Source organism: Macaca thibetana, chromosome 6 (genome assembly GCF_024542745.1).
Source record: "Macaca thibetana thibetana isolate TM-01 chromosome 6, ASM2454274v1, whole genome shotgun sequence".
In the NCBI taxonomy this organism is placed as follows: Eukaryota; Metazoa; Chordata; class Mammalia; order Primates; family Cercopithecidae; genus Macaca; species Macaca thibetana.
The window spans coordinates 30,321,375-30,348,862 of record NC_065583.1 but is presented as its reverse complement, the minus strand read 5'-3'; the positions used below and the strand labels follow the sequence as shown (position 1 = coordinate 30,348,862).

The 27,488-nt window shown below is 43.0% G+C and overlaps 2 protein-coding genes across 2 annotated transcripts in view; both read right to left on the bottom strand.

Moving 5' to 3' along the window:
* The window catches only part of CCDC69 (coiled-coil domain containing 69), a 231,685-nt gene that overhangs the window by 94,047 nt on the left and 110,150 nt on the right, over window positions 1-27,488 (bottom strand). The window lies entirely within an intron of this gene.
* On the bottom strand, window positions 376-27,488 carry SLC36A3 (solute carrier family 36 member 3). Its single transcript, XM_050793675.1, has 10 exons — window positions 26,913-27,488; window positions 22,190-22,280; window positions 19,948-20,036; window positions 17,173-17,268; window positions 12,423-12,507; window positions 11,280-11,498; window positions 8,681-8,779; window positions 8,112-8,278; window positions 5,040-5,209; window positions 376-1,326 (listed from the first exon to the last, which is right to left on the bottom strand). Exons 1-10 carry the CDS (start codon window positions 27,038-27,040, stop codon window positions 1,058-1,060), a joined length of 1,413 nt encoding a protein of 470 aa, XP_050649632.1. The 5' UTR covers window positions 27,041-27,488; the 3' UTR covers window positions 376-1,057.

The window sequence follows — 27,488 nt, the reverse complement described above, 5'->3', positions numbered from 1 at the left end:
TTTACGTTTTAAAAAGACTACAAGATGTTTATCAAACTGATTGTAGTACTTTCTATCCACATAGCAGGGTGTGGAATTTCAGTTACTCCACCTGCTCACCAACACTAGCACGGCCAGTTTTTTGTGGTTGGTGGATAAGTTAATTTCTTTTATTCATTTTCAGAATATCAGACTTGATAGAGTCCTTAATAATCCATTAGTCCACCCTTCACTTCATAGACTGAGAGATGGGGAGGAACTTGCCTGAGGGCCAGTAGGAAATCAGTGGTGGAGACAGTGGTTGGACAAAATTACTGCTGAGTTCTGTTTGTGTTCTCTCTGTGACTCTTCTACTTAGAATATGTAAATAGAAAATTCCCCTTGCCCAACATGCACTTTTCTTTTTTTTTTTTTTTTGAGACAGAGTCTCGCTCTGTCACCAGACTGTAGTGCAGTGGTGCGATCTCGGCTCATGGAAACCTCCGACTTCCTGGTTCAAATGATTTCTCCTGCCTCAGCCTCCTGAGTAGCTGGGATTACAGGCACCTGCCACCACGCCCAACCAATTTTTGTATTTTTAATACAGACGGGGTTTCACCATGTTGGCCAGGATGGTCTCGATCTCCTGACATTGTGATCCGCCCACGTCAGCCTCCCAAAGTGTTGGGATTACAGGCGTGAGCCACGGTGCCCAGCCACACTTTTCTAAATCTGATGCTTTAAGGGCAGCTACTGCAGTGTGGAGAAAACATTACTTTTGTATTTATGCTTGGTCTCTGTTTCAAGGGCTCTTGGGGTAAGTGGCATCCCTTTTCCATAAAATGAGGCTGATAATACGAATAGTTGAATCTAATTTTGGTTCAGAGGTACAAAAGGCCATCCAAAAAATATAAAACCAAAAAAGGTGTAACCTGAGAGACATCAATGCTAACTTTTCTCATCTGCATTTCTCTTGGAAAGATAAAGAAGACACTAATTAATATAGAGATGTTGGGATTTGATGAAGGTATATAACATCCACATGGAAGTCAAACTGGGGATGGGAAGAAGGGAGAGCTATTAGACTAAAAACAGATAATTATGCATAGACACCTGTGGAGTTGGCCATGGAATGGTTGATGGGTTGGGTCAACTCATAGAGGGCTTGGTATGTCCCAAATATACACCCTAAAAGGCCCAGGATGCTAATCATGATGTCCTTGGCAAGGGTGACACAGCTCATGTCCTCAGAGTAAAAGATGACGATCTCCAGGAGGGCTGGGATGATGAGGGCCAGGGCGCTGCTGCTCACGGAGCCCACCAAGGAGATGACCAGGTCGAGGCGGGGGATGAGGATGGCTGAGACACCTGCAACGAAAGGAGAAATTTAGAATCACTGAATGTGCCTGCAAAAAGGCAGCTCAGAAACAAGCCATTGCTTTGGAGTCCTAGAATTTCACAGATACCTAAGCGACCGCTTTGGAGAGGTGAGAGGGAGCCTACTGCAGGTTTTGGAAGGTCAGGCAACTCCCACCCCTGTCTTAACTACAAATACAGATGCTCTCCTTTTATATTTTATCTATTGGATTTTTTTTTTTTTAACCTATAATCTTTACTGGAAGGGCTCCTCTACCACTCATCTGTTATAACCTCTTTACTGTAGAGATGGGGAAATCTGGAGCTCTAAAAGGAACAGGACTTATTCAAGGTCACACAGAGCTGAGATGAGAATCCACTGGGATGCCCAATCTAAGGTCCTTTTCACTCTACTATGCTGTCTCTCATGTGTAAGAAATAACTTGGTACACAGTAGGTGCTCAATAAGTGCTTGACTCTTGCCCAGGCTCAGAACCAATGTTTGTAGTATCTATGTAATACAGCTTTTGTCTAGAAGCAAGGATGGATTAAAAAAATGAGAGATGCTTCTGCTGCTGTCCGAATATCAACCACTTCTTTTTCTTTTTCTCTCTCTCTCTTTTTTTTTTTTTTTGTTGAGATGGAGTCTCATTCTGACGCCCAGGCTGGAGTGCAGTGGCGCGATCTCGGCTCGCTGCAAGCTCCACCTCCCGGGCTCAAGTCGTTCTCCTGCCTCAGCCTCCGGAGTAGCTGGGACTACCGGCGCCCTCCATGGCGCCCAATTAATTATTTTGTATTTTTAGTAGAGACAGGGTTTCACTGTGTTGGCCAGGATGGTCTCCATCACCTGACCTCGTGATCCACCCACCTCGGCCTCCCAAAGTGCTGGGATTACAGGCGTGAGCCACCGCGCCCAACCTCAACCACTTATTTTTCTGTTCTTAATAGGATCATAGTAATGAAGCACGCCATAAAACACGAAGAGAGCATTAGCTATCCAACCCCTATCCCTCTCTTCTCTTCACACTCCTAAATTTCCATCTCTTATACACATGGTGAACATATAGTATCACAGATTTTCCAAGGGAGTCCAATTTCAATAATGTTTGAATGAGTAAATATATAATTTATATGATTTAATTTTATGCAAATTTATTATTTTAAAACAATTATTACATTGATGTATAATATATGTACATAGTTTTGGGGTACGTGTGATAATTCAATATATTTATATAATTAGTAAAGATCAAATCAGTGTAGTTGGGATATCCATTACGTTAAATATTCCAATCATATGATTTTCCTGTGAACAAAATAGAGAAAGCCTGTTCTGGAAAGCATCCATACGAGCTTGCTGGATCTTTAAAAAAATCACCTCTTTCTGAAATTGCTCTGACACATCCAATCTGAGCATGAGAGAGACTCACAGACTCTCACGGCTAGGAGTGCATTACCCTTCTGATGGAAAGTCCCTGTCCACAGCTTTCCTTCATCCGATGCTTAATAAGCTGCTTACAGAGAAAACTCAGCATCAGTCTTCCAGGAAAGTTCACTACCAGGGGGTAGAGAAGATATATGCAAGAAAAGCTATAATGCAAGGTGGACTGGAGGAAGGTCTTACACTCCATTCTGGTCATGTCAATCCTCTGCTCAGTGCCTTTCCATGGCTCCCCATGGCCCAAACTCCTCAACACAATGACCCTTAGGACTTGGCCCTGACGAAGCTCTGACCTCATCTCTCAGCACTCTCCACTTCTCCAAAGGGGCCATAGGCAATACTTGCCTCAGGTCTGTGCACAGTCTGTTCCCTTCCCGTGGTACATTCTTCACTCCTCCATCTATTTCCTACTTATCATTTAGGTCTTCACTGAAGTGTCACTCCACTGGAGAGGACTCCCTGACCCAACCAGGCTTAGTTATAAGACCCTCTTACATGTAGAGAGTGTCTTCTACTTTCGATCTTAACCATCATATAGAGCATCATGATGTCCCATCTTAACAATCATTGCAATGTGCTGTAATTATTTCCTTGCATATATTTGCCACTCAACTGTAGGTCCTGTGAAGGCAGAAGCTACATCTTCTTCTTTATTCATCATTGTATCCCTTGTGTCTAGCACAATGCCAGGCATGTAGTAGGTGCTCAACAAATGATTGTTGAATGAATAAAGGATAATAGAATTGATGGATGAATAATGGAGGAAGAATGGGACATTCAGCATATATCAAAAGCAGGGCATGTCCTTATAAGGTCAGTTGTCTCTAGTCATGCATTCCCTGATACTCAGAGGCTCCTCAGACTTTCTTGTCAACGTACACCCTTCCCAGTAGGAATGATTGCAAGCAATATTATTTACAGCCTCTTGATGTCTTGGCACAGATTGTGAACTCTAACACCTCAAACCAAGTAGGTTTTTGCTGTTTCTGCTCATAAAACGCCAGTCATTTAAAGCTTGTTATCTGATAGTATGTTCTTCTAGACAGCTCCAAGCGTTGCATAGTTTCTCCTGACCCCGTACTGAGACTTGATTCCTTCAACGACTTTAAATTCTGACTCCTGGAGCCTCGAAGACTAAATTTCTTCCTTCACTTTTACAATAATCCCACAGGTGTTTAAGGAGAAATGTGGAAATTTTCTGAGCCTCTGCTTCTCCAGGCAAAACATCCCTTTTTGTTTTGCTCATTCCTCATGGGTCATCATTTGTGATCCTCTGTCTAGACATGTTCCAAAGAAAGAGTTCCCCAGCCCTTTTCATGAGGTTCCCAAACACTACAACAGTGCTCATGAATGAGTGAATGAATGAATGGAAAGGAACATGAAGAAAGGAAGGGAGGGAGGAGAGAAGAGTACACCCCAAAAATGATCTCTGGCCGGGTGCGGTGGTTCACATCTGTAATCCTAGCACTTTGGGAGGCTGAGGTAGGCAGATCACTTGAGGTTAGGATTTCGAGACCAACCTGGCAAACATGATGAAACCCCATCTCTACTAAAAATACAAAAATTAGCCATGCATGTTGGCAGGTGCCTGTAATCTCAGCTACTCAAGAGGCTGAGGCAGGAGAATTGCTTGAACCCGGGAGGCAGAGGTTGCAGTGAGCCGAGATAGCACCACTGCACTCCAGCCTGGGCAACAGAGCGAGACTCTGTCTCAGATAAATAAACAAATAAATAATCTCCAAGACTCTGAAAAATTAGTCCCATTGGGATTTTTCCCTTCAGTTAAACCTACTTTATGATATGGGACTTGTTCATAATTTATGATAAGAAGAAATATGGCACCATGAAAAACAGATGCATTGGTGCTGCACAATCTGTGTTCAAATCCCAGCTTTGTCACTTAGTGTGAATGACTTGGGCATGTTACTTAATTTATCTGGGCCACAGTTCCCCCTAATGGTAATATATTGTTACATTATCATCAGTATTAGATAATGTCAGTACGGTGCCTGACATATAGGATTGAATGAATGATACTTCTTCTGCAAACCAGCCAGCATCTATTTTCTATGTGTAGGCAGTAGACATGACTGTAACATTTACTGTGTGGTAATTGTGTTAAGCCCATTTATTTTTTCAATGGAAAAATTGAGGTCCAGGGAGGTGAAATATCTTGCCCTAGGTCACAAAGAAGGCAAGTGGCAGATCCAATGATGGTGGGGTGGGAACCAGTGTGGCTCTCTGTCATAGCTTTGGGTAAAGAGTGCCCTTTTATGCTACTCACAGGTTAGACAGACCAAGCCTGAGCGGACAGACAGGTCTACAAACAGTGCCCAGCTCTCTGACACTTGGGAAACGGCAAATGGGATGATGATCTCAGCTGGGACGTGGAACTGGAGGGCATAGGTGAAGAAGATGCCGATAGAGTACATCAGCTTGACCGACTGGTACAACCTGCAGACACATGAATAGGATGTGGAATGTGACACGGCTCCCCGGAAGGGCCATTGAGGACTCACTTACTGCTCAGAAGGTGGTATGGGTTGAGTATCGCTAATCCAAAAATCCAAAATCTGAAATGCTTCAATATCCAAAACACTTCTGGTCCCAAGCATTTTGGATAAGGGTTACTCAATCTGTACTTGTCACTGAGTTATAGAACTGACTAATGTTGGATGACTCAGGCCAGATTGGACATCAGGGCCATCCGGGAAGCTTGTTAAAAATGCATATTGCTGAAGATTCTGAGTCAGTAGGCTTGCAGCTCAGGAATCTATGCCTCTTCTTTTTTAATTTTTTAAAAGACAATAGGTGGGCGTGGGGGCTCACTCCTGTAATCCCAGCACTTTGAGAGGCTGAGGCAGGTGGATCACCTGAGGTCAGGAGTTCAAGATCAGGCTGATCAATATGATGAAATCTCATCTCTACTAAAAATACAAAAATTAGCTGGGCGTGGTGGCGTGCACCTGTAGTCCCAGCTACTCAGGAGACTGAGACAGGAGAATTGCTTGAACCCAGGAGGCAGAGGTTGCAGTGAGCTGAAATCGCACCACTGCACTCACTCCAGCCTGGGCAACAGAGTTTGTTTCAAACAGACAAACAAACAAACAAGACAATATATGCATAGAGTAAAACTCATGGTACAAGAGTCATACAGTGAAAAGCATTCCTAGCTTCTAGTTTCCCTTTCCATAGGCAACCACTCAGAGTTTTCTTGTGGCCCTTCTAGAAATGATTGGTGTTTGTACATGCTCATACAGAATGTAGGAACATACATGCACATCCATGCACACAGACATGCACACACATATGCATATACACATGTAGACTCTTCGTTTATTCACCCAATATTTCTTTTCTTTTTTTTTTTTTTTTGAGATGGAGTTTTGCTGTTATTGCCCAGGCTGGAGTGCAATGGAATGATCTCACTTGATCTTAGCCAAAAGGCCGAGGATCGATGCAATGGTGTGATCTCAGCTCACCACAATCTCTGCCTCCTGGATTCAAGCAATCCTCCTGCCTCAGCCTCCTGAGAAGCTGGGACTACAGGTGTGTACCACCACGCCCAGCTAATTTTATATTTTTAGTAGAGACGGGGTTTCTCTATGTTGGTCTGGCTAATTGTGAACTCCCAACCTCAGGTGATCCACCCTCCTCAGCCTCCCAAAGTGCCAGGATTATAGGCGTGAGCCACCACTCTTGGCCGTCTCATCTAGTATGTCTTGAAGATTGTTCCCTGCCAGTACACATAGATCTGGCTCTTCTATTTAATAGCTGGTTGGTAGGCCAATTGCATGGATATGCAATAATTTTAAAAATCAGTCACCAATTAATGAATATTTAGATTGTGCTTAGACTTTTCCCAAGTAAACTATGCTGCACAGACTATCCTTGTACATATATTAATGCATATATAATATACAAGCTTAGAAGTCAAAATGCTGGGTAAAAGCCTACGTGATTTAAAATTTTGATAGCTATTGACATATTGCCCATTTGCTATCCTAGTGAATTAAAAGACCTGCTTTCCCACGTCCTTGTCTGAACTGTGTTGATGCATGCATCTTTGCCCTTGTATTTATTTTTTTAACTTGCCTTTCTCTCTCTTTCTTTCTTTCTTTCTTTCTTTCTTTTTCTTTCTTTCTTTCTTTCTTTCTTTCTTTCTTTCTTTCTTTCCTTTCTTTCTTTCTTCTTTCCTTTTTTTTTTTTAAGATGGATTCTCGCTTTTGTCACCCAGGCTGGAGTGCAATGGCACGATCTCAGCTCACTGTAACCTCCGCCTCACAGGCTCAAGCAATTCTCCTGCCTCAGCCTCCTGAGTAGCTGGGATTATAGGCTCATGCCACCATGCCCAGCTAATTTTGATATTTTTAGTAGAGATGGAGTTTCACCATGTTGGCCAGGCTGGTCTCGAACTCCTGACCTCAAGTGATCCACCCGCCTCAGCCTCCCAAAGTGCTGGGGTTACAGGTGTGAGCCACTGCACCTGGCCTTCTATTATCTTTCTGAGCATCTCTTTATCTGGCCATCTGGCCTTTTTTTTTTATTTGCCTGTGAAATACCTGTTCTGCCCTTTGCCCATTTCTCATTGGGTTGTTGGTCTTTTTCTTATTGGGAAGGTATATTTGTTTAAGGCTTTCCTGGAGAACCTGATGACTAGTGAGGTTCACACCAGCAGGTGTGAAGTCCTGATGGAGTTCAATGCCCACATTTTCTAGCTGAGGTCCCAGGAAGGAAAGTGCCCTGTCCAAGGTAGCTAGTGGCAGCCCAAATTGCCTAGAACAAGAACAGCATATTAGGATGATGGCTTGCATAAAATAAGGCACAACTTCAAAGAAATTCCACATTTGGTGTCTCATCTAGTCATCACCATAACACAGCAAGGTGGGTGGGGATGGTTACATTTTTCTCGTTCTACAGCTCCAGGTTTGTGGGAAATAAATGCACCATCATCCTACTCACCTTGGAAGAATGAAGGCTATAGGGATGCATAACAATGATAATAGCTAACACTCATGAATGCTTACCATGTGCTAAGCACTTTTCTAAGCATTATTTGTGTATTCATCCAATTAATCCCCACTGTCACTGCATCAGGTGGCACAGCAGTTATATGTGCTGTCCACCAAATACTGCCAGGCACATGGCAGAATTGCACTTCCCTGCCCCTTTGGAGTGAGGTGCGGCCATGTGGCTTGCGTTGACTGATACAGTGTGAGCAGGAGAGACATATATCACTTCCAGCGATGCGTTACCAGCTTCATGGCTCAGGGCATGATTCGCTGTGCTCTCTGCTATGACAACCAGAACAGATCCCGTGTCTCTCCCTATCTCACCTGAGGTGGGCAGTACATACCAGCAATTGGGCAAGTTGAGGGTGATGCTAGCCTGGGTGTCTGACCCAAACTTCATGTAGCCCAGTGTCCCCAGGAAGATATAGAGGATGATGACAATGGACATACCCAAGTACAGAACAAAAGAAAACTGCTGTGGATGCTTCATCTGGTTTTTGAGAGGCAGAACCTGGAGGAAAAAAAAAAAAGTTGGGAAAGAAAAAGTAGAAAGAGATGTGGCCCATTGTGAAGGAGACGGTTTCCATACAAGTGCAGATGTCCTTCCCCAGGTGGGCCCAGAATCAGAAAGGGGCCTCTCCACATGGCCACACCCCTTTCGTTTTCTCTCACGCTTTCTATTGGCAGGAATGTCCTACTTAGTCTTGGTTGATTAGTAAATTATCAGTCTTCAAGTCTTAGCATGGTGTGTTAGAGCAGTAGGGACCCTGTATGTGGGTACAGACTTTCCTTTCATCAGGAGAAGATCAGAGTCTGCACTTTCCATAACTACTATTTATTTAGACATCTGGAACTACAGTTGGCCACTGTAAAGAGCACTAGGGACCATTCGTGTGAACCCCATCAATCTTACCATGCCGACGCCTTCAAACGTGAAGATGGCTGTACCAAAGAACAGCAAGAAGGTCTTCCAGTTTGCCATCAAGGGTAGGTTGCTGGGATATGGAATCCCCTGAAAGAAAGTGGGAGAAGCACATTGGTGTTGTTACAGTGTCAGAGTCATCCTGACCCTGGTGGAAAGCTGGGTCACACCTGATCTCAACAGAGAAAATCAGAAGATACTTAGACCTCAGTCAGCCTTCTAATCTTTTAAATATGATTATTTATTTATTTATATTGTGTTAAAATACACATAACATTTACCGTTTTAACTATTTTAAGTGCACAGTTCAGTAACATGAAGAACGTTCACATTGTTGTGTATCTGTCACCCCATCCATCTCCAGAACATTTTCATCACCCCAAACTGAAACTCTTTATCTATCAAGTAATAATGCCCCACTACCCAGCCTCCTGGCAACCCCTACTCTACTCTCTGTCTCTATGAATTGGACTATTCTAGGTACCTCATGTAACTGGAATCCTATAATAGTTATCATTTCTGTGCCTGGCTTATTTCACTTAGCTTTAGTGTCCTCAAGGTTCATCCACATTGTGGTATGTGTCAGTGTCTCCTCACTTTGTAAGGCTGAATAATATTCCGCTGTATGTATAGACACCAAATTGTGTTCATCCTTTCATCACTTACTTGGATACTTGGGTGGTCCCACCCTTTGGCTACTGGTAGCCCGCTCATCTCTACATGTGGAGAAAGCTGAACATGGAGGAGAGGGGAATTGCCCAAGGCCACTCTGCAAGTTAGTGGTACAGCCCAGATAAGAATTCAGGTCTCCTGTTTCCTGTTCCTCTAACGTGTCTCTCTCACACTTCTTTCAGGGCTGTGCAGCCTACTAGTTAGTATAGCAGCTCTCATGAATCTAGAGGGAATGATTATGTTAATAGATTTCTATGTACACATCCTAAGCCCCAAAACTTGTGAATATGTTTTGTTACACGGCAAGGGAGAATTAAGTTTTTAGATTGGATTAAGGTTTCAAATCAGCTGACCCTAAAACAAGGAGATGATCCTGGATTATTTGGGTGGGACAAGCATCCTTAAAAGTGGAAGAGGGAGTCAGAAGGGGAAGACCAGAGGGAAGGCAGCATGAGAAAGACTTGGCTTGAGGCTGCCAGCTTTGAAGATGGAAGGGGGCCCAAACTAAGGCACACAGGCAGCCTCTACGAAGCTGGAGAAGACAATAGAACAGATTCTTCCCTGGATCCTCCAGAAAGGAATACCGCTCTGCTGCACCTTCATTTCAATCCAGCGAGACTCAAGCACTGGAAAATAAATTTGTGTTGTTTCAAGCCACTAGATTTGTGGTAATTTGTCACAACAGCAATAGGAAATGAATACAACACCAGAGACTTTCACTCAAGAAAATGAAAGTATAATACCGGGATTTTATGGTCTGTGATAATGGAGCATGGACATGGCAGGCAGTCTGAAAGTCATGAAAAAATTACTTTATCAACTTCCTTGTCTGTAAACTGTGGATAAAGATAGTATAGTTGCTCCTTGGTCTCCATGGGGCATTAGTTCCAGGACCTCCCGTGGATACCAAAATCTGCAGATGCTCAAGTCCCTGATATAAAGTGGTGTATGGTGTAGTATTTGCATATAACCTATGTGTTTTTTTTTTTTTTTTTGAGACGGTCTTGCTCTGTCACCCAGGCTGGAATGCAGTGGTGTGATCATAGCTTACTGTAGCCTTGACCTCATGAGCTCAGGTGATCCATCCACCTCAGCTTCCCAAGTAACTAGGACTACAGGTGCAAGCCATCATGCCCCACTAATTTTTTAATTTTTTGTAGAGAAGGGATTTTGCCATGTTGTCCAGTTGGTCTTGAACTCCTGGACTCAAGCGATCCTCCCACCTCAGCCTCCTAAAATACTGGGATTACAGGTGTGAGCCACTGTTCCTGGCCAATAGTTGTTAGACCTAATTGTTTCTTAATTTGTATGATGTTTTATTGTTGTATATTTTTAGTGTTTTTTTCTCCCAATAATTTCCATTTGTGATTGTTCAGATCCATGGATGTGGAAATCATGGATACAGAGCGCCGGCTTTACTTCCAAAATAGTATTGTGAAGGTTCAATAAGTTAATGTATGTAAATAATTTGGCACCAAGTAAATAAAATTCCTTTATCATCTGTATTTCCTTTGTCCACCTACCACTTTTACAATTTTTTTTGGTTATTTGATTGATGTTTATCTCTCCAAGTAAATGCAGCCTCCATGAGACCAGGCACCCTATTTATTTTTACTTACCACTGAGTCCCTGGCCCCTTGCACAATGCCTGGATTGCAGAAGGTATTCAGTAATTATTTGTTGAATGACTCATTGTTATCCAATGCGACAACGATGATGATGATGAGGATGTTGATGACAATGATGATGATAATAATTAGCTTTTACAACTTGTGGGACAGAAGTGTTCCTAGATGTCATGTTGGCAGGGACTGCTCAGAGCAGAGGATCACCTTCCTCAGCTTCATGATAACAAACCCTACTCCCCAAGTGCTTCATAGAGCCTGGACCCTGATCCCTTCTTCCCTGTGGCACAGACCTGCATGATATACTCAAAGATCAGAGCCATGCTCCCCACGGTGGTGATGTTGGCCAATGTCGAGAAGACGGACAGCACCTTGAGGTTCTGGATAAACACCAACAGGATCAGGAAGGGCAGGATAGTCAGCATGTAGAAACGAATGTCCAAGATGGGGGTCAGCGCCAGAATCTCCCTGGGCTGGCAGATGTTAGAGGTCACGTGGGCTTCTTCCACCATCTGACATAAAGCACACAATGACAGGCAGTGTGGTTGCTACATAAAACATAGGACACCAATTACAAGTCGATTTCAGGTAATTAACATAACTTAGTATAAATATGTCCCAAATATTGCATAAGACATGCTCATAGTAAAAAAAAATCACTACTTATCTGAAATTCCATTGTAACTGGGTGTCATATATTATTATTTGCCAAATTGGGCAACCCTAACTGTCGTGCCCATGATTGTGACCACCAGAAACTCTTAGAATCATAAAATCTCAAGGCTTTGAGGTTGTTATCTACCCAAACCTTTTCTTATCTACAAAATGTGTTTCTTTCATACATCCAGAGAAAGGGAATTCATTACACAAGAATATCATCTTCAAATTTAGATAGCCCTAAAATCTGGGAAGCTCTAAATATTGGTCAGTATCTATCTACTTGAATATTCCATCTACAATACTTGTCACAGTTATTTCTGGTTGTTTGGGTGCACAAAACCAAGGATGCTCCCTCTAATCTGCAAAGCCAAGAAAGAAGGCTGTGGTTGATTTGTAATGTCTGATAGGAATGCAATGAGGGGAAGGTGGCAGCTTGTTGGCCTTGTATATTTAGACATCTTCTACATGACAACCTTGAGATACTCAAAGTAAATGTCACCAGTGTTTTTCAGGCTAACAATTATCATTGATTTCTGATTGGACATGATTGCAGGCCTCTCTTTCTACCCTGGTTACACTCTTCAGAAGTTACTTTGGCTCCTCTATCCTTTCAAAACGTGGTTCCCAGGACTGAGAGAGCTCCCAAGTGTGGTCTGATCTAGGAGTAAAAATGAAGCTCTCTCCTCCCATGACCCTAACACAATACGTTTGCTAATGTAACCTCAGCAGCAGGAGGTCTGCTTTTCTCCCACTCTGCCCAGAAGAGGCCTCTTTACCTGTTGTAAATTGTCTGCCATAAACATAAAATAAACACTGCAGAAGCCCAGCTGGGTGATGATTAATAAGAAGCTGACAGTGTACCTGGGAAGGAAAGGAAGAGGCCGATAGAGGGAGGAAACAAACAATCATTTCTTAATAGTTTATTATTTGAAACAATTATTTTTAATATTTTAAAAATTTTCCCTACTTTTTTTTAGTTTGAAAAATTTTTAAGCCAAAAAGTTGAAAGAATAGTATAATTAACATTCATGTGCCCTTTAACTAAATTATAGCAGTTGTTAATTTTTGGCCCCAAATTGCATTACATATATATATGTATATATGCATTCATTCATCTATACACACACACACCCCCCACACGCGCACACACACACACACACACACACACAAGCAATTTTTTTCAGAATCATTTGAAAGTCAATTGCAGGTCACTTTGGGAGGCCAAGGCAGGTGGATCATTGAGGTCAGGAGTTCGAGACCAACCTGACCAACATGGTGAAACCCCGTCTCTACCAAAAATACAAAAATTAGCTGGGTGTGGTGGCAGGCACCTGTAAATCTCAGCTACTCAGGAGGCTTGGGCGGGAGAATCGCTTGAACCCTGAAGGTGGGGGTTGCAGTGAGCTGAGATCTTGCCACTGCACTCCAGCCTGTGCGACACAGCTGAACTCCATCTCAAAAAAAAAAAAAAAAAAAAAAAAAAAAAAAATTAAAAAAGAAAAGAAAAAGAAAAATGTCAATTGCAGGTATCCTAACACTTAAACCCTAAATACTTCAACGTATCTCTCTTAAGACTGTAATAGCCAGAAAATCAACTTCAATATCTTCATATATACAGTTTCTATTTTAAATACAGTCATTCATTGGTATCCAGCAGCCCCAACGAATTCAAAATCTGCAGATGCTCAAGTCTCTTATATAAAAATGACTTAGTATTACCCCAATTCTCTCTAAAGTATCTTTTGTGGCCATTTTATTTTTTAATTCGGGATCTAATGAAGGTTTGTATATTACATTTGGCTATGTCTCTAGTCTTTTTTTTTTCATGTAGAACAGTTCCATAGACATTCACCTTTTTGTGTTTTCATCACATTGGCTTTGTTTGGAGAGTATAGGCCAATTGTCTTATAGAATGCCCCACATTGTGGGCTTGTACGGTTGCTTCCTCATGATTAAATTCAGGTGAGCACTTTTAGCAAGAATTCTACAGAGGTGATAGTTTTGTATCTCTATTTCATCATATTGGGAGGCACATGGTATCCTGTTGTTCTGCTTTGTTGGTGACTGCCAGATCTTCCATTGGAAATGTACATTTTCCCTTTGTAATCTGTGGGGTAAAACTTTCAGATGGAGTGATTATCCTGTTCCTCAAATCAATGGTTTTACCATTCACTGATGTTCCTTGCTTGAATCAATTATGTGATTGGTAGTTGCAAGGTGGTGGTTTTCTAATTCTATTTATCATTTCTTCTAAATTTATTAGCTGTTTTTTCAGAGAGATATATTATTTTCTCCTCTTTTTTTGGCATCACAACAAATTCACATTAATTATTTCTAAATTTAATATCTTGTACTTGGTTATTGTCATTACTCTTTTGGGTTCTTAAATTATTCCAAATTTGGAGATGCATTTTTTCAAAAGAACAAAAATATTTTCCTTTACTTAGATTATAATATTTAGATAAGGGCTTTTCAAAATTGGTTTGTAGTATCAACCAATTTGTTGGTTGAGGCATATGTTAAAAATACGGACTCCTGGTTCTCATATCAGCCTATTGTGTCAGAATCTTGGTGGTGTCACATGTGACTTCAGAATAATATCTTTTTCTGTCTATCTTATGAAGATTTTCAAACATATACAAAAGCAATGAATAATTTAATGAATATGACGATAATTTAACGAGAATAATTTAATGAATTCGCATGTGCTTATCCCAGCTTCAACAATGAACTTTTTGCCACTTGTTCCCTATCTCTTCAGCCCCATCACACACATACTTAATTTGTCGGTGTATTTGGAGCAAATCAGAGATCCCAAATTATTTCACCTGTAAATAATTCAGTATGCAGCTCTAATAGACAATAACTTTAAAAAGTATAATCATTATACCATCATCATCTCTTACAAAATTAACAATAATTTCTTTTTTTTTTTTTTTTTTCTTGAGACAGAATCTCACTCTGTTTCCCAGGCTAGAGTGTAGTGGTGCAATCATAGCTCACTGCAGCCTCAACCTCCTGGGCTGTCTTGACTCCTAGTCTCAAGAGATCCTCCCACCTTGACCTCTCAAAGTGTTGGGATAACAGGCGTGAGCCATTGTGCCCAGCCAATAATTTCTTTATATCATCTAATAATCAGTCCATATTCAGATTTCTCCAGTTGTCTCAAAAATATCTATCTTACAGTTAGTTTCCAAACAAGTCTACACATTGTATTTTGTTAAGTCTCTTAAGTTTTTTAAATTGCTATATTCCCCTTGCCCTTTTTATTTTTTCCTCGCAACTTTTAATTTTTTGTTTGCTGCTGAAGATACCAGATCATTTGTCCTGTAGTATATCCTATTTTTTCTATTTGGTTGGTGACTTCCTCATGATGTTATTTATCTTGTTCCTCTATCCCCTGTGCTTCCTATAAATGGATATTAGATCTAATGAATTTGATTAAATGGAGGTTTCAAATTTATTTTTGAAATATCTCAGAGGTGGTACTACTCTGTACTCCCTACTGTGTGCTATTATGAGACACACCATATCTAGCTGTCATGTATATAAATATGAGATGCTAAGATGAGTGCATGGGGTCAGGTGGCATCAGTGCATTCTCCCTTTATAAAGTTTCCCAGTGACCATTCCTGTAACAGCTTGAGCATCCATTTATGACCATTACCTCCATGGAATGGGCAGTTTTTTGTTTGTTTGTTTGTTTGTTTTGAGACATAGTCTCGCTCTGTTACCTAGGCTGGAGTGCAATGGTGTGGTCTCGGCTCACTGCAAACTCTGCCTCCTGAGTTCAAGCGATTCTGCTCCCTCAGCCTCCTGAGTAGCTAGGATTACAGGCACCCACCACCATGCCTGGCTAATTTTCCTATTTTTAGTAGAGATGGGGTTTCGCCATGTTGGTCAGGCTGGTCTCAAATTCCTGACCTCAGGTGATCCACCTGCCTCAGCCTCCCAAAGTGCTGGGATTAGAGGCGTGAGCCACCACACCCGGCCAAAGAATGGGCAGTTTTTAATCAAGCTTCTAACGTATCTCTTAGTAAATTAAAGATGACAAATTATTACTTTAAATATTTTTTAAATGTTTCCAACTCTTTCTCATGACCTCACCTAATCATGACGTCATCTAATCATTAGAGTGGCTCCTGATCAGGAGATCAATGACCTACTGAGAATCTCAAGAGAGGAGCTGCAAAGGAATCTTAGCAGCCACAGTGTGATTCACTACCTCCTGAGGGACTTTGCTGGGGAAGGTTCCAGTGTTAGGTTCTTGGTCAAATCTCTGCTCCACCCATATCAATGTCCACGTCTTTGGATATGTTATTTTATCTTTTTTTTTTTTTTTTGAGACAGAGTCTTGCTCTGTTGCCCAGGCTGGAGTGCAGTGGCCGGATTCAGCTCACTGCAAGCTCCGCCTTCCGGGTTTATGCCATTCTCCTGCCTCAGCCTCCCGAGTAGCTGGGACTACAGGCGCCTGCCACCTCGCCCGGCTAGTTTTTTGTATTTTTTAGTAGAGACGGGGTTTCACTGTGTTAGCCAGGATGGTCTCGCTCTCCTGACCTCGTGATCCGCCCGTCTCGGCCTCCTAAAGTGCTGGGACTATAGGCTTGAGCCTCTACGCCCGGCCTGTTATTTTATCTTTATAAGTCTCATATTTCCAGGACAATAAAAACCCACGCTGCCTACCTCGCAAGGCTGTTGAGATGAACAGAGTAGCTAAGACGTAGAAAACTATTTTGTACACCGTTAACTTTTATCAAGGCAGGGAACAACCTGAATGTTCACCTTAGGGGAATAAGCAAATGAAGCAGATATACGTCCACACTAGGGAACATTGTGAGCCTTAAAAAATAATGAGGTTGGCTGGGTGCAGTGGTTCACACCTGTAATCCCAGCACTTTGGGAGGCTGAGACAGGCGGATCATCTGAGGTCAGGACTTTGAGACCAGCGTGGCCAAAATGGTGAAAACTCTGTCTCTACTAAAAATACAAAAATTAGCCAGATGTGGTGGCAGGCGCCTGTAATCCCAGCTACGCAGGAGGCTGAGGAAGGAGAATTGCTTGAACCCAGGAGAGGGAGGTTGCCATGAGCTGAGATCGCACCACTGCACTCCAGCCTGGGCAACAAGAGCGAAACTCTGTCCCCAAACCCCCCACCAAAAGATAAGGTCCATTTATATGTTCCAACGTGAAAAAATAGGGACATATTGTTAGATGAAAAATCAAATTTTCAAAAATTATCCTAAGTAATGTATAAGAAAATAGAAAGTAAATTATGTACTTCCATTCACACACATATAATGATGTCCAGGTAGAGAAAAAAGTCTAAAGGAATATTTACTAACTAGATTTCAACGATTACCTTATGGGTACAGAGTGAGATGGGGGATGGGGTTATTGGGGTGATTCTCTATATTGTTTGATTGTTTACAATAACAGCATATTCATTTAAAACCTGTATAAGTAGAAATAAAGAAAAGTGGTGACGATGATGATTGTTATTACTACTAGGACATCTGTGACTCCTACCTTCCCCACACTGCATGGGTCCTCAGCCAGGTGTTCGGGCAGGTTTCAAGGCTGTACATCGTGGCCTCTCCATAGTTCACAAAAGTCTTTTGCAGTCTAGGGGGAAAGAACAAACAATGCATAGTTTAAAACATTTTTGTTAAAGGTACCGTTTTCTCCCAAAGTGAGTGATTGTTCTGTATTTGTGTGTGAGCATGAAGCGTTCTATCGATTTTTTCACAGTGATGTACTTTAACAACTTTCAGGAGTTCGCCTTTTTTTTCTTTTTTTTTTTTTTTTGCAGTTATCCCTTTAAATACAAATGTTTAACTGATTGTCATTGGATTTAGTCTTCTTGAATAAACGGTAGCTGTGCATTGACGTGGGTCTGCAAAGCAGGAAAGGGAGGGAAGAGGTGGTGTGGGTGTGTCCAGGCCAGTGATTCCCTCCTTCCCATTGCTGAGGGTATCAGAACATTTGAGATCCTGGCCTGGGCCAGACCCCTCACAAAGGTGATACTCGGGATCCTGCCCAGCACCCCTGTAGGATGTGATGCCTAAGTTCCAGCCTATTCCTCTTCCCACATCCCTCTTCCTCAACCCTTTTAGGGGTGGAGAAAGCCCTGCTGCAGAAACAGCTTTGGCTGGAGCAATTGGAAACAGCAGCAGGTTGCCCGGATCCTGGAAGCACGACATAAACTGCAGGACTGAGGGGAACAGGTGGAGGAGAGGAAGGGCTCCAGCCTTCTTCAGAAGCCAGAGTTTAAATCCCAACACGACCCTCAGGTAGCCAGACATGTAGAGCCAGTCTCTTGAGATCTCTGGGCCTCAGTTTTCTTCACGTGCAGTCTGGATTTTGGGGGAGGAGACTGAGAGATGGATATGGAGATGTGCTGGAACATGGCATTTTTACTACTGCTCACTGTGATAGGCATTTTCAATACAAATGAGGTCACCTTGCATAGAACTGGCAAGGATATAAATCTGAGGGTTGTAAATTCAAAAGCTATGGGATCAGACAGGTATTGGTGATTTGGTGGGTGACAGGGCTGAGTATGAGACAGTAGGGAGCAGTGGAGACTGTGGCAAACCAGAATACATGTCCCATTGTAAAAGGGATTGCTCAGGACTTGCCTCTAGAAGCACATCTAAAAAATGAAGGCTCAGAGGTAGTCGGTTGTCTAACTGATTAAGAAGGCAGAGTTTTTTTTGTTTTGTGAATGTGAAATCTCCAGGTTTTTTTTTTTGAAATGGAGTTTCACTCTTGTCGTCCAGGCTGGAGTGCAATGGCGCGATCTCAGCTCACCAAAACCTCCGCCTCCCGGGTTCAAGTGATTCTACTGCTTCAGCCTTCCAAGTAGCTGGGATTACAGGCATGTGCCACCACGCCTGGCTAATTTTGTATTTTTAGTAGAGATGGGGTTTCTCCATGTTGGTCAGGCTGGTCTCAAACTCCCGCCCTCAGGTGGTCTGCCTGCCTCGGCCTCCCAAAGTGCTGGGATTACAGGTGTGAGCCACCATGCCTGGCCAAAATCTCCAGGGTTTAAAGGTTGACTAAAGAATAAAACTGTGGAGATCCCCCAAAACATAACTGAAGGCCATAGCCAACTCTTAGGGCATCACTCTGCAACCTCTATATTAGAAAAAATAAAAGACAAGTCATCAGAGAAAAAAAAAAATCAGAGAAAGGCTTTCAGAAATGGCCTGATGTCAGAAGCTTATCTGGTGATATAATGATCCCAGAAGGCTTGAGGGAAGGGAAGATTTGCAAAATGATTAACAGTGGAGTCACAGTAGGTCTTTGAATACCGGCTCTGCCACTTCCCAGCGATATGACCCTGGGCAAGGCATTTAAACCTCAGTTTACTCATCTGTAAAATGGGAATAAAAATAGTGCCTACCATAGAGGCTTACTGTGAGGAGTAAACAAGGCTTGCAAGGCTCTTGCCATGGTAACCACAGTGTAATTGCACAGTACATTTAACTGCGGAATGAGTAAATGCTCTTAAAAGCGTTTTGTGAGCAGGAAAGTGCTCTGAGAGTTAGGTGTGACTGATATGTACTCCAGGTACACCTCTGTGGGTTATGATAATTAGGCTTTATGGAGAGTTTTATTTACTGTCCCTACTTTGACTTTTGAGGCCTTTCTTCACATTTACGAGGACCTATTTAGTTTTGCATGCCTTGGGAGTAGCTGAGCGCTGTGGATCTCTGCATTCTTTGTTTTTACTGCATTTCTCTTTTCTGTCTGAAATTGTTTTTGCATTAAAGTTTCAAATACGTAAACATTGATTATTATATGTATGCTTTGATAATGACTGAAATCATTGTGAATGCTTCTTTTTAGTAAGTATGCTTTTTACTGTTACTAACTTGTTCTGAAAGGAGATTGCATGAAACAAATTACCCTGACAAGGTGTGGGTATTGGAGTGGGAGAAGGTTGGGGGTGGCGAGTCTAAAAGGAAGAGAAGAAAGTCTATGTCTCAAATAAATAGAGCAATTTATATAGTGCTTTTGCATCTTTTATCACTTTCAATGCTTTCAGGTAAGGAGATTTGGGCTCAGAGGGATACAGGAATTTGATAGTCATCCAGCTTGTTAGCAGCAGCGTCGGACCTGTGCCTAGAGTCTCTAATTGGGACTCTTTGTCACGCTCTCCTTGCCTTCATAGAATCCAGAGTGGTAGCAAGGTGACCTGGAGCAGTGGCCGAATTAATTGGGTCAGTGTTCAAAAGAAGTGTAACACACCCGCAGAGGGGCCCCAGTGCTGGGATGGGAGAGAAGCAGGCCTCTGACCTCTGACTGAGGTGTTGAGCACAGTTCAACAGGATGACCATGCAGTGCACGGTGAGGACCCCAATGGCCAGAAGGCTGACAGGACCGACCTGGAGGGGAGAGGAGAGAGGGGGAAGTGAGCCAGAAATGATCACTCCCATTCCCTGGCCCTCTCACTGTCTGGGTGCTGGGGCCTCTTGCATAATAAAACTGTCTTTGGGGTGACAGACCCAGCCTGAATGTCCTCATGCTCCCAGATGCTAGAGTTTGAATGCTCTTCTTAGCATCCCTGTAGAGTGGCTGCCCAGCTTCTGCTAGGATCCTTCCAGTGACAGAGAGCTCATTACCTTCCCACATAGCCCATGCATTTTCTCATTTTCCTTGAGTTCTACCAGTTTAGAGTCCCTCGTGGTAAATTTATTTCATACGATACCCTGGCCCTCCCTTTCTCCAAGATAATTGAGGACCAAGGTATCTTATGACTCAGTTCTCTTCCTCTAGTGCAGAGTTTATTAACAGATGCCCTATTGACATTTTGGGGCAGACAATTATTTGTTATCTGTAGTGTGTCTAATCTGTCAAATTCCTTTTAAAAAGTGGAGCTGATTACTAATCATATCTTCCAGATGTGATCAGAAGGGCATAAAGAGGGACCCTCTCACATCCTTTGTTCTGAACACTTGTGTCTTTACAGATGTGACCTATCACAAAGACACAAATGAGGGATCAAGAGCACCACTCGACTCCACTGGAATGCAGGCTTCACGCAGCAGAGACTCTCATATCTTGTTTGCTTCTATATTCCCAGGGGCTACAAATGCACAGGGTAGGTAGGTACTCAATAAATATTTCTCAGACGAATCATGGCCAGAGGTTCTGGTGGGAGACGAAAGGTAAAGAAATCATCTAATGACTCTGAGGAAGCAAACATCAAAGAATGAAAGCATTGTCTTAAAAAGCAAATACCACCCTGGCAAAGATAGTTTGGCTGAAGACCATGTGTTTTTGCAGAAGCTCTAGAACCCAGAGGATCCCAAAGTGGACAGTCCCATCTCTGGGTTGGAACCACTGAAGATCAGAAGTCATGACAGAGGAAGCAAGGGTCTTGCCTTCTTTAGACATGGGAGCCACTTACCAGGCCTGGAGATAAGAAAAGATTCACTGCAATGAAATGGAAATTATATATTTGGTATCAATTCCATTCAATAGATGTTAATGGAAACTTGCTGTGTGCCAGTCCCTACAGAGGCTACTGTGGGGAGGTGCAAAGGGAAATTAGACAGTTTTTGCCCACAGAGCTTTCAATTAAATGAGGAAGGTGGGCCTATTAAAAATAAACATGTCGGCTGGGCGAGGTGGCTCACACCTGTCATCCCAGCACCTTGCGAGGCCGAGATGCGTGGGTCACCTGAGGTCAGGAGTTTGAGACCTGCCTGGCCAACATGTTGAAAACCTGTCTCTACAAATAATACAAAAATTAGCTGGGCGTGGTGGCCCACACCTGTAATCCCAGCTACTTGGGAGGCTGAGGCAGAAAAATCACTTGAACCTGGGAGGCGGAGGTTGCAGTGAGCCAAGATCTTGCCATTGCACTCCAGCCTGGGTGACAGAGCAAGACTCTGTCTAAATAAACAAACAAACAAACAAATAAATAAATGTCTTATCTTCATACGTGCTTTAAGAATCCCAGGTAAGGTAGATATAAATGGTAGAAAAACACAAAGTGAGGATGGCATTAATGATTGTAGGAAAGAGTAGTTTTAGAGAGCAGGCAATTTAAAAGACAGAAACGAGGGGGCAGGAACAGCACGGGAAAAGAGACAGAGGTAGGCTGGCGTGGGGAGAGTGGATTGTTGGGATTGTTGGAGGCGTCTATCCTTGTGTCCAAGATACTTTCTCATGTGCCATCATTTAGTTTGGAACAAGAGTCACACACTCAAATGCCTGCAGGGATTGGGCTGTTAATGCAAATGATGAAATGAGCTGCATGTGATCCTAGGGAGTGGGGAGGACTGTTGGGAGAATTGTGGCAAAGTAGAGTCAGATGAGCATGGTGAGTCTTTAAAAGTAATGGTGTGCCCCCTCCAGGGATGCTCAGGTTGGACCCAGGTTGGCTCCAGGGGATTGATGTCAACAGGCACATTTTCTATTGCAGAGGATACCCCCAAATTGCCCATTGATAACAGTTTGAAGGCCTTCAGGACCTATCACCCCCCTTCTGCAAATGAGCAAACCTAGTTCCCATCCCACAGATGCCTCTTACCAATAAGCCGGCATTCTTTATGGCCAGGGGAAGCCCCAGGAGCCCTGTGCCAATGTTGCATTTCAACAAGTGGATCAAAGTTTGCATCATCCTGTGGTGGGGAGAGTAGGGAGACAGAGGGTACTGTTAGTGGAAGGGAAGCATGGCCAGAAGCTCAGCCTCCTTCTGGCATCTCCAGAGCACCTGATAGGGAGAGGGACAAAACCTGAAGAGGTGGACTTGGAGACAACTTTCAGTTCTAGGGGTCTGTCCTGGAACATCTGATCTGGGGATGGTGCTAGTTCAAGTGACTCAACGAATATTTAATACACACTAGGCTCTAAAGGAAATAAAAATTGCTACCACTCTGGATAACGCTCTAGTACTGGTTGGTTCATTAATCCATCCAGTGATTTCTTTCATGAGTTATTCTCTCAAATAACATCTATCGCAACCTAATACGTGTCTATCAGTTAGATAGACAATGGAAAAAATTAGTAATAGTTGCTTCAATCTACAGTGAGGCATCAGGTTATTTATTAACTCACTAGAAACAAAAATCTATCATATATGGAATATTTACTGGTTTTAGTTTATTCTTTCATCCATTTGTTCAACCAATATTCATTGTGAATATGAACTGCTTGTACGCGCTCTCTCTCTCTGTCTCTCTCTCTCTCTATATATATATGTGTGTGTGTGTATATATATCCATGAATTGCTATATAATATATTCACATTATGCACTGGGTACAATTTAATAATTTAATAACAATTGTTACTGTGCATATAGAGTACTTATGATGGTCCCAGCAGGGTGCTAGGGCCTAGGGTTCTAAATATTCTTCACGCCTGTGCTGGCAGCTCCTGCCCAGGCAGCTCCAATCCTGACGTGGATTGGGTAGGAAAAGTGGGAGCAGGATCATGAGAACAGAATCAAAAAGGAACTTAAATAAAAAGTACATGCACAAGCATTGAACCCAGAGGTAGGAGCACTTAATTCTGAGGTCTAGCTCTGCCACTAACCTACTGTGTTTGGTTACTACTTTGGGAAGCCCTTAGCTACTTAGATCCTGTTTCACTGCCAAAAAAGGAAGAACAATTCTGGTCTTGCCTATGTCCCAGGGAAGCTGTAAGACTCAAAAGAGGTGACAACATGATGAATCCTGGAATCATGAAGTGCTTCACAGATATGAGCATCACCATCATATCATTGTCTCATCATCATCATCCTCATCATCACTGCCACCTTTGGTTTGACCTTCATGGTGCTCACTTGTTAGAAAGGGCCTCCTTCAAGAAGAAGAAGAATTGGGATGATAGGGAAAAGGCAAGCATGGGCTGGCTTAAGCAAGTAGAAGTGCCCCCTCCATCCAGAACAAAAGGGTACCTTGAAGATGCCATTGGGAGATACAGACGAAGTCTCAGGCTAAGACAGAGATGCCTTTGTGCCACACTTAAATTGTCTGCAGGTGGCCAGGACAGCCAAAACCAACGCCCAAGTGAGTCCAGCACAGACAGTGCTCACGTCTCTTTGCCTTATCCCTTAGGGAGTCATGGCAAGGGGCTTGCAAGAAGCTGTACCAGGTCTTTGCACTTCAAGGCTGACCTGAGAGAGGGTTGGATTGAGAGGACAGGCAGACTGTTGGGGACTTCTGTGACTTCAATCTATTGAGTGAAGTCTATTGACCTAAGTTCTGTTAAGGCAGTCTACTCACCTAAGGATGGGGGGGGGGGGCACCCATTGTCCCTTTACTTCCGAGAGATAATTTTTATTTCTTGATAACTGTAATTTGTCAATTCTTTAGTAGTAATTTCTCCAAAAGATGTGGTCCAATTTCCCACCCTCTGCTCTTTTTTCCTTTATCTCTCACTTCTTTTGCATGGTAGCACCAATGTCTTGCCCCTACTTGAATCCGATCTTGTGGGAAAGGTGAGACAAGGTTTTGGAGGAACCACTGCGCCTTAGCTGACAGCATTACTCATCTGGACCTTGAAGCATAAATAGATGTTGCGAGATCCCCTGGGACTTAAAAAATTGGGTTTATATTTTTTCTTGAAAACTACACAATTGCTATTATAAAAGGAAATTCCAAAATCCCACCAATTGAAAATAACCACACACTATAATTAGCATTCCTCTGGGCATCTTTATTTGCGCTAAATGCACAGAATTTTACATGAGGAGAACCACTACACATGCTGGATCCTCAACTAATTTTCTGTATGAATAAATGTGCTACACATTTTCATGTCCAGTAGATTTCCTCCATCACTTGTAATGACTGTATCATATTCTACCGTATGTTTGTTCCATGTGTTAACCTTTCTCTTAACGTTTCCAAGTTTTCAATATTATTGAAACTGCCTTTGCAAAATTATAGCTGAGGAAATTATGACAGCGAAAGAAATCAGACTTAACCAACTCCATCTTGCTTCTAACCTTTAAGAAGTCCTTGTTTATTCCTGGACATAGGCTGAACTAACTTTGGGAAGGAATTCACTTCATTATTTGACTCTTGATAACAACCCTTTCCCAAAAAGACCCCCGTCTTGCCTGGGGGCCATTCTGCCTCTACAGGACTAACAAATTAGCTATAAGACTGGAAAGTACAGTTTAGGGGTCATGCAGCCTCTGGCTTCAAGAGTCTGAACCTCCCCAAATTGCTGCTGGGGATAACATCACTATTGTCAAACCTAACATCGGTGCTTGAGTTATTTTGCAGACCCTGCACTCTGATGCATCATCTGAAACCACTCAGACCAGTAATCTGGCTCAACCAGTTCTGCCATCCCACCCAAGAACAGAAAACAACAAGAAAAACTCACTTCGAGCCCCTATCTCCAACCTGATCAATCAGCACTCCCCACTTTCCAAGCTCCTACCCACCAAATTATCTTTAAAAACTCTAATCCCCGAATGCTCTGGGAGACCGATTTGAGTGATAATAAAACTCCTGTCTCCTGCACAGCAGGCTCTGTGTGAATTACTCTTTCTCCACTGCAATTCCTGTCTTGATAAATCATCTCTGTCTAGGCAGCGGGGGAGGTGAACCCATTGGATGGTTACATTATAACAAGTACTTTGATAAAAATTATGCACACTTGTGCTATTATTTCTTTTTTTCTTTCTTTTTTTTTTTGAGACAGAGTCTCACTCTGTGGCCCAGGCTGGAGTGCAGTGGTGCGATCTCGGCTCACTGCAAGCTCCGCCTCCCGGGTTCACACCATTCTCCTGCCTCAGTCTCCTGAGTAGCTGGGACTACAGGCGCCCACCACCACGCCCGGCTAATTTTTTTGTATTTTTAGTACAGATGGAGTTTCACCGTGTTAGCCAGGATGGTCTCGATTTCCTGACCTCGTGATCTGCCCGCCTCAGCCTCCCAAAGTGTTGAGATTACAGGCGTGAGCCACCGTGCCCAGTCACTTATGCTATTATTTCATTAGAAAAAATTCCTAGAAGGGGTATTATTAATCAAAGGGTATATTTATTTATATTTCATTATACTTTAAAAACCTAGATTGTGAGACAGTACAAAATTCGAAAGGTGAAACACAATAATCCAAATCCTTATGAAGTGAATATAAATCTCTTTTCTCTCAGCCTCCAAATTCTCTTCCCCAGAGGCAACCACTGCTGTAAGTTTTCTGTGTGCGTGCACGAGTTGTGGACTTTCGGACAGTATTTGCCAAATAAATATTTGTATGTTTTATACAAATGACATTTTAGGATTTGACATGCAACATTGCCATCTAGAAAGATACCAATTTAATTCCTCCCAAAAAGATGAGAGAGGGCATTTCCTGATATCCTTATCAACACTGGGGATTGTCATTGATAATCTCTCTGTGTCCACAGTTATTACCAATCTGATGGTTACCAGATAGCAGTCTGATTGACAGTAAGTCCTAGAAGAAGAGTTCTGTCGAGATCATGTCCTTTGCAGGGACATAGATGGAGCTGGAAGCCAGTATACTCCGCAAACTAACAAAGGAACAGAAAATCAAACACTGCATGTTCTCACTTGTAAGTGGGAGCTGAACAATGAGAACACATGGACACAGGGAGGAGAACAAGACACACACTGGGGCTGGTTGGGGATGGGGGCCAGGGGAAGGGAGAGCATCAGGATAAATAGCTAATGCATGTGGGGCTTAATACCTAGGTGATGGATTAATAGATGCAGCAAACCACCATGGCACACGTTTACCTATGTAACAAACCTGCACGTCCTGTACATGTATCCTGAAGCTTAAAATTAAATTAAATTAAATTAAATTTTAAAAAACAGAGAGAAGAGTTCCATGTGTCTGAGTTTGGGGCAGTAAAGGTGGAGACCTGGAGTTAGCACCTTTTGTTTTCTGGATGGATGGCATGGGGGGTTGGGGAGAAGAGGGAGAGAGAATAATGGCAGATGTGTGAGGAGAAGAAGGCAGCCAGAGACTGTGGAAGAAAGAGAGGAAGGAAAGGGCAGGCAGCCTGAGATAGGAAACTATTCCTGGAGACTAGCTGCTCATGTTGAACGTGGCTGCTCTAGCTGGGTTCTTCGTAAAAACTGGGAAACAGGGCTAGTAGCCAGAGCCACAGTGATTGACCTCCTTAGATTCTGATTCATTTTTTATCCACGCATCTCCTGTTAATGGAATAAGCGTGTTAAGGAGACAGACGAAGGAAGACAAAGTCCAGAGCTGCAAAAACAGCAGTGTTTGACATCAGGCCTGGAAGGGCGGTGCAGCCACTTACGATAGTCCAGCTTCCCCAGCAGGATGGACATTCTCTGAAGTAATGCTACTGCTGCTCTCCGAGGGGGACTGAGATCTATTGTCCAAGGAGTTCAGCTCACTGTTGTAGTCCCTTCCAAGCAATGACATCTTCAACACGGTGGGTAGGTGGTGGAGGCTCAGGGTTAAGGCTCTGAATGAGCCTCTGATGGGTCTGTCGCCAGAGAAACCATGGCTGCCGACCTGAGATGCTGGCTCCTAACCCCAAGGATGCGTGCTGCTGGCTGAAGCCTGACGTGCATGAATCAGGGAGGCGGTGGTGGCAGGAGAGGTGATGTTGATGATGCCTCACCTGGCTCTTGGGGGACTTATGAAAGACCCATCTCAGTCAGGGTGGTCCTCAGTTCCCCTCGAAATTGCTTGCCCAACCAGGACTTGCCTGGGCTTTTGGCCTCTCCTAGTTTAGCCCTTGCTGCTGTAGGGCAAAGTGAACAGTGTGACTGGGAGGAAGAAGGCACCATTGAATTGGAGGTCCTGGTGCCTGGACGTGGGGCCAGGCTCAGTGCTTGTCTGTCTTTGGCAAGGAAGAAACCAGAGC